An 8,416-nucleotide genomic window follows, 5' to 3' on the forward strand; every position below is an offset into this window, starting at 1 on the left:
CATCCATGTAGCAAACACACTTGGCAAACACATCAAGATTGGTGAGTCACAGAAAGTGGCAAGCTCATTAATTTTGGCAACCAAGGTTCATAATATTTTGGCAAACTAAAAATATGAAAAGGATTTGAAGTGCTTACTTGCAAGTTAACTTTACTTGCAGGTCAAATTAAACAAACTATATTTTGTTTATAGAAGATTTAGTATTTAGTAGTATAATATCTTTAACATTATTAGTATAAAAATCTTTGTTATTTCTTTCCATATTTAAGAATCTTTTTGTTACAAATACCCTTGTTACATTGTTCAATTGATATATATGAGTGAAAATAATAATAAAAACCTTAGCAAACAATTTTGTTGCTAATTTTTTATCATTTCTTCTCTGTAATTCTTTCTTCCTTAGTATCGAAATTCCCACACTTTCTCTTCAAGTTTTCTCCAATAGCTTCCTTTTTTAGGAGTGTAATATCATGTCTCACTGTGTTGAACTCAAGATCATACCTCATACTGATTTAATACAAATTCTAATGCGAGGGGTATCATTGTAAAGTCTCGGAATCAATACCACAACCCTACTTCTTACAACATGATCATTCACGAAGTTATTGGAAGTGGACTTGGAACTACGAATTCAAGAATAATTGTAAAGTCTTGTCTTTACATTTAAAGATACAAACATTACTTGCAAAAATCGAGACCAACCAAGAGACTTTGATAAGAATTTGCATTAGAGTTTGAAAGCAACAATGGCATGGTTGGACATAAAGAATCAGCATTAGAGCCATTATTGCAATCTTTGCTTGATTGGGTTGCCAACTAATTGGATAGATATATGAATTTGAGTTGTTTTGATTTGTTTCTGATTGAAGCTAACCGGTTTTAGTTCTTAGGTATCAGGTAATGGCATTAATTCTCGAGAAAAATTGGTTGTAATATTCATTTTAAATCTTGAGTTTCTAACTATGTAGCAACAGGATCATGAAAAAACAGAACACCTATTGGATAGTAGAATGCACCCAAACAGCTATAGCCACTACGATAATTTTTTTAACCAACCAGCATGGTTGTTTAAAACATGAATCTGTGTTACTTTATTATTTTGAACAACATAGGCTTCTGAAAATGCCTGCATTACAACAATATACTATATTCAACACATAACAGGGAAATGTTGGTTATCACACAAAAGTACATCTTCAGTAAATTGTTGTCACATCACACAATGTAAAAGTTAGCAGATGTATTGGTCAAAGGAATATGCTTAACCATGTTTCAAGTTCATTTTAATATTTGAATCTTGGACTGCAATTCAATAGAGCAGCAACCTAAAGCTTTAAACTTTAATGTCTTCCCAAAACTTTTATATGAAATACCTATTAGCCTTCAGCTCTAAAAATCAAATTTCAATTTAGATGCTTCATTTGACAAAAGTGTATATATATATTTTCTTCTAAAGTAAAACAAGACATTTGACGGAAACAATAATGGCAATAAAAGTTGGCAATCAAATGCATTGCAAAGCCTAAATTCTAACATTTGCAAGCCTATAAAATACGAGAATCAAGAAACAACCAAATGCTACAAAAAGAAACCATATATGGTGTCTACAAATGATGTAATAAGAAACCCAATATGATGTCTACAATGTTGGAAGACATGACAGCAGTGAATGACATAAAACAGCGGGTGAAGTTATTTACATGGTATTGGGAAAGCTTGCCTGGACCTGAAAATAAGCCACCAACCATATTTGCTACTGCTAACTAGTGTCAACTATCTCCTAGAGTTCCCCTAAACACTTTAGTAGGAAAAAATTTCCTCAGTTAAGGTTTTTAATATATCCCCAATGAAGTGGTCAGGGGAACTCCAAGGAACACCTAACATTCCATTTCTTATGTTATAATTTCTTAGTATATTTATGCATAGAGGATTCACTGTATAAATAGGCAAGGTTCACTAAGCTTAGATATTGACAAATTTTAAATGGTGATCCATGGTAGGGAAAATGATTGAGAGAGTGAAATTCGTAGGTTTCATGTTGTTGGAATTGAACCTGGCTAATATTTGAGGGAAAATAAGGAGTTTGGCAATAGAATAGAACAACAGTAACTAGTGGATAGAAAGCTTTTTGGATTCCCTTAACTCTTTCATCCTAAAGTTCTCTCCATTCCCACTTTTTCATTTAACTATTCAGAAAAATAATTTTTTTTCAAGTATGACATACCATGCCACATGATTAGTAACATTAACTTGGATTATTTCCTTGGCCTTGAAGATTAAATCATTTAATATGCTTGCCAGAGACTTCGTTCTTGGTACATGAAACAAATACTGTACATCCACTGAATAAAAAGTTGAAAGTCATCTCTCATCCTACGGTTCCACAGAGTTAAAGCACTTTATTGACAAAATTTTGAAAACGAAAGATAATTATCAATATTTGGCATTTCAATTAGACCATAAGTTTCTATCTTAAACATTGTCAATCAGATTTTATCAACAAAAACTCTCCATATCTGCTTGTTAAAAAGAGTTATATGAAACCGTTTTCTTTTCCTTGGAAATTTCTATTCATTTTTGTTAGGATCAAGCAAGAAACAAATTCTACTTGTCATTTGTTTAGGGCATAACTGAAATGATATTATAAAAATAGCCTAACCTTACAAGAAAACTTATCAAGGATTACTAGTTATCCTGGAAACTATACTTAATCATGTAACTGATAAAAGCATAATTTCCTACCAATTTAAGCCGGAAAGATTTTCAGTTACAATGCAAAGGGGAAAAAAAATAGTTTTAGTAGGTAATCAATCAACTTTATGAGGTTTATTTTGATCTTTATTAACAAGGCCATACTGTGCTAGCTGGAATTGTGACTCTTTCATATCAAGGCTAGTAGCACAACAAGCCATTTGAATCACCATGATAAATAAGTATAGAATGCAGTCCATTTTTGCCAAATTCTAGCAAGCCTTATCTCTACTGGCTTTAAAGTTGTTTCCTTTCCAAAGGAAATTAATTATTTTATTACTCTTCAGCTTTTACCTTCCAGGGAAACCTATTATCCGAAATATCTTAAATGTGATTTTAACATGTCAAAATATAAGAACACCGCATAAAATAAACGTGATTTTATTACTCTTTAGCTTTTTCCTATATTGGGAACAATTATTCCTCCTCTTGGAAAACATTGCTATGCACAATTGAGATAGCTTATGGCCGCAAAAAGTTCCACCTAAACACTTTTAAACTACTCCATGTATTAAATTATGTTAGCACTGTCTTGGAAACAAGAAAATTTCAGTTGGAAGTAACCTATTGTTTCGAAAAATACCTTTTAACATATTTGATCCTCGTTGCTTCATGTGGAAACATCAGCTGATTAACCTCAAGCATTCTATAAGACACTCGAGATTATCTTCGATATTGCTGGTATTGAAGAATGGTCAGCATGCAACACCAAGAAGCTGGCCATGCACACCAAGCCAATGAGGAGCAGTAAGACCGAGTGCAGCTATTGCCATCTAGTTCCATTTTGTTTCATTTTGTTACCTTAGTTGATGTAATGAATTTTAGTTCATTTAGAACTATGTTAGATTCATGATTGATGTAATTAGGTAGTGATTGAGTTGATAAATCAGCTTTGTTTATGTGTACAAGTTATTTTTCCTAGTTTCCATGTAACTAGTGGTATTAGGTAAACATTAGGTGATGTTTGTCTTATTTTGATCAGTCAATGACTGATATATGTAATGGCTATATGCCAATGTTTCTTCTTGATGAAAAATACTGAATTTCATTCATTTTATGCTCCATTTTTCTTTGCTTTCATTTCTGTTCTTAATTTCCTTTGCAAAATCTGTTTTGTTTCCTCCACAAGCTACAAGCCTTGTTGCTCAAGACTCAATTTTTCTTCATTATTCATCTGGATATATTACGCTATTGTTTATGATCCAGACTGAAGTTCATATTTCATCCGGATAAAGTGTGTCAAACACCAACAATTAGTATCAAAGCTTTCATCTTAGAGGACTTGTTGTAGTTGAAACTTAAACTGAATGGCTTCATTAGGCTTTTCTCCTGCAGCACAACCAATCTTTAATGGTGAAGGGTTCCATATATGGGTTGTCAAGATGAGGATTAACCTGTAGGCCTTTGATCTATGGGAAGTTGTGAACTCGGATGCAGAGCCAGCTCCACTCAGAGCCAATCCCACAGTGGCTTAAATCAGGCAACACGCAGATGAGAGGACCAAAAGGCATAAGGCCATGTCCTATATTCAGAACTATGTGTCTGATGTTATTTTCACCAAAATCATGGCCTGTGAGACTCCAAAGTAGGCCTGAGACAAGCTTAAGGGGGAGTTTCAAAGCACAGAGAAGACAAGGTAGCAGTAATTGTTGAACTTGAGGAGAGATTTTGAAAATTTGAAGATGAAGGAGGAAGAGATAGTGAAGCAGTTCTCAGATAGAATTATGGCTGTTGTGAACAACATAAGGTTGCTAGGAGAACAGTTCAGTGAGGCAAGGATTGTGGAAAAGGTGCTCTCAACATTGCCTAAAAGATATGAGGCAAAAATCTCATCCCTAGAGGATTCTAGAGATCTTGCAAGCATCTCCCTAACTGAGCTCATTAATGCCCTCTATGCTCAGGAGCAAAGGAGAGCCAGCAGGATAGAAGAGCACCAGGAGGGTGCTTTCCAAGCCAAGGCCAAAGCAGCCTCGAGCACCTCAGCCTATAAAGGCAAGAAAAACTGGAGAAGCAGGCCTAAGCCTGATGCTGCAAGAAGAGGAGATCAACTTTGTAGATTTTTTAAAAGGCCTAGTCATCCAGAGGCCAAATGTTGGTTCAGACCAGATGCCTTGTGTCAACATTGTAAAAAGAATGGCCATGTTGAAAGGGTCTACAAAGAAAAAGGCAGACCTGGGCAAAACCAAGCACAACACAAGGATGTTGAAGCTCGAATGGCTGGAGACAGCAGTAACCATGAAGAACAGGTCTTTGATGTGTCATGCTTACCTAGTCAGAGAAAGGGCCCAAACGGATGGCTGTTGGACAGTGGTTGCACTAATCACATGTCACCAGATGCAACTATTTTTAAGACTTTGGACAGAAGTTTCAAAACCAAAGTAAAAGTTGGGAATGGTTAGTTATTAAGGCTGAAGGAAAAGGGGATGTGCTAATATGCACTTCCACAGGTTATAAAATCATCAAAAATGTGCTGCTGGTACCTGAGATTGACAGGAACCTTCTTAGCATTACTCAACTTCTTGAAAAGGGCTACTTAGTTGTATTCAAGGGCCAAGAGTGCCAAATTGTTGATCCAAATGGATCAAGCCTCATGACAGTCACTATGATAGATAAATGTTTTGAAGTCAACTAGTCAGGCGACTCACATTCAGCCTGTGTTGCCTCAATAGAAGATTCCAAGCTTTGGCATCAAAGACTTGGTCATGCCAACTTTAGATCAATGGCTCAAATGGTCAGCAATGAGATGGTTGAAAATTCACCAAATTAGTTGAATACTTCACCAAGTTAGTTCAAAATGAAGATGTTTGTGAAGTCTGTCTGATGGGAAAGCAAGCCAGACTTCCATTTCCTACAAACACAACCTGGAGAACATCAAACAAGTTGGAACTGGTGCACACTGATGTATGTGGCCCTATGAAAACTGAGTCACTCAATGGCAACAGGTATTTCATTCTTTTCATTGATGATAGTACCATATATTGTTGGATTTTCTTTTTGAAGCACAAGTCTGAGGTAGCTCAAGTATTCTTGAAGTTTAAAGCTGCAACTGAAACAAAAACAGGCTGCAAATTGAAGACCATCACGTCAGATAATGGAGCTGAGTATACCTCAGCCCAATTCCAAGCTCTTTACAATGATGATGGTGTTAAACATCAGCTCACCAATGTTTATACACCTCGGCAAAATAGGGTGAGTGAAAGGAAAAATAAAAGTCTGATGGATATGGCTAGATGTCTCTTATTTCAAAAGAATTTGCCCAAGACTATGTGGGCTGAAGCAGTCAACACTGCTATGTACCTTCAAAACAGGCTTCCAACTAAAGCCTTGGCTCACAAAACTCCATTTGAGGCCTAGTTCGGGTTCAAGCCAACTTTGGCTCATCTAAAAGTATTTGGTTGCCTATTTTATAGCCTTATACCAGCTGTAAAAAGGAACAAATTGTCCAAAAAGTCTCAAGCTGGCATTTTGGTGGGATACAGCATGGTCAAGAAAGGCTATAGGATCCTAGATCCTTCAACAAACAAAGTCTATGTAAGTAGAGATGTAATCTTTGATGAAAAGGCACGCTGGAACTGGAAAAAAATGAACCTGAGGCTATTTCTAAAGAACTCATGGCAGGTCAGTTTGAATTTGATCAAAACGGTCCTAATATGGATATTGATGATGAACCAGTTAGGGGTACAAGGACTTTGGCTGAGATTTATGAGAGGGCTCATGTTGCACAAGAAGAACCTAGCTATTTTGAGGAAGCTGAAGCACATAAAGGTTGGAAACAAGCCATGGTTGATGAAATCAAGATGATTCAAAAGAATCAGACATGGAAGCTGGTAGAAAAGCCTGCTAACAAAAAGATCATTGGTGTCAAATGGGTCTATCGAGCCAAACAAAATGCTGATAGCAGTCTAAACAAGCTGAAAGCTAGGCTTGTTGTCAAGGGATTCAGTCAAAAATATGGCCTGGACTACTTGGAAACATTTGCACTAGTGGCTAGGCTAGACACCATTAGGCTACTAGTTGCCTTTGTAGTACAGATGCAGTAGAAGATTCACCAGCTTGATGTAAAGTCTGCATTTCTCAATAGCTTTCTTGAAGAAGAAATCTACATTGACCAGCCCTAAGGTTTTATTGTATTTGGCAAATAACACATGGTGTACAGGCTCAAAAAGGCTTTGTATGGCCTGAAACAAGCTCCTAGAGCCCGATATGCAAGGATTGATAGCTATTTGTTAAGCCTGGGATTCAAGAAAAGCATGAGTGAGCCAACACTCTATGTCAAAAAGGAACAAGCTGAAACACAGCTCATTGTGTCCCTCTATGTTGATGACCTTTTGGTGACAAGAGGAGACCAAAACATATTGGCTGATTTCAAGGCCAAAATGAAGGACATGTTTGAAATGTTCGATCTGGGGCAGACTTTCTTGGAATGGAGGTGCAGTAAACTCAAATTGGAATCTTCTTGAGACAGAAGACATTTGCTACAAAAATTCTAAGCAAATTCTCTATGGAGAATTACAAGCCAACAAGCACACCTATGGCTGTTGGAATGAAGCTATCCAGTCAAGGAGATCATAAACAGGTCAGTGAGTCTGCCTATAGGAGTTTAGTTGGCTGCTTATTGTATTTGATAGCAACCAGACCAGATATCATGTTTGGTGTAAGTTTGCTCTCATGGTTCATGCACTGTTGTAATGAAGAGCACTTTTGAGCAGCAAAAAGAGTGCTCAAGTACATCAAAGGCACCTTGAGCTATGGATTACAATTTAGTAGAAGTGAAGACCTGAAGCTGATAGGCTACACTGACAGTGACTGGGCTGGTTCAAAGGATGACATGAAAAGCACTTCAGGTTATGCACTTACACTTGGTTAGGCAATGTTTTGCTAGAGTTCGAAGAAGGAAAATGTGGTTGCTCAATCAACAGCAGAAGCTGAGTATGTTGCTACTGCTAATGCTGCTAATCAAGACATTTGGCTAAGGAAAATTTTAGATGACTTGAACCTGCATCAAAGGGAAGCAACAGAGATCTTTTGTGATAACAAATCTACTGTTGCAATTGCAAAGAACCCTGTCTTCCACGGTAGAACCAAGCACTTCAGCATTAAGTTCCATGTAGTAAGGGAGATGGAACAAGCTCGTGAGATAGAGCTAATTTATTGCAATTCAGAAGATCAAATTGCTGACATTTTCACAAAGGCCCTTAACGAGTCTAGGTTCATCAAGCTTAGAAAAGAACTTGGAGTTAGCAGCATGCTAACCAAGGAGGAGTATTGAAGATCAGTCAGCATGCAACACCAAGAAGCTGGCCATGCACACCAAGCCATCGAGGAGCAGTAAGACCGAGTGCAACTGCTGCCATCTAGTTCCATTTTGTTTCATTTTGTTACCTTAGTTGATATAATGAATTCTATTTCATTTAGAACTATGTTAGATTCATGATTGATGTAATTAGGTAGTGATTGAGCTGATAAATCAGCTTTGTTTATGTGTACAAGTTATTTTTCCTAGTTTCCATGTAACTAGTGGTATTAGGTAAACATTAGGTGATGTTTGTCTTGTTTTGATCAGTCAATGACTGATATATGTAGTGGCTATATGCCAATGTTTCTTCTTAATGAAAAATACTGAATTTCATTCATTTTAAGCTCCATTTTTCTTTTCTTTCATTTC

General features: G+C 36.6%; 1 protein-coding gene across 1 annotated transcript; it reads left to right on the top strand.

Annotated features, from left to right (window-relative positions):
- Positions 1–4,433: 4,433 nt before the first annotated feature.
- Positions 4,434–5,383, top strand: LOC107894616 (uncharacterized). The gene is made up of 2 exons (XM_016819874.1): positions 4,434–5,145; positions 5,199–5,383. Exons 1-2 carry the CDS (start codon positions 4,434–4,436, stop codon positions 5,381–5,383), a joined length of 897 nt encoding a protein of 298 aa, XP_016675363.1.
- Positions 5,384–8,416: the final 3,033 nt, after the last annotated feature.

This window comes from Gossypium hirsutum, chromosome A13, assembly GCF_007990345.1.
Source record: "Gossypium hirsutum isolate 1008001.06 chromosome A13, Gossypium_hirsutum_v2.1, whole genome shotgun sequence".
Taxonomy (NCBI): domain Eukaryota; kingdom Viridiplantae; phylum Streptophyta; class Magnoliopsida; order Malvales; family Malvaceae; genus Gossypium; species Gossypium hirsutum.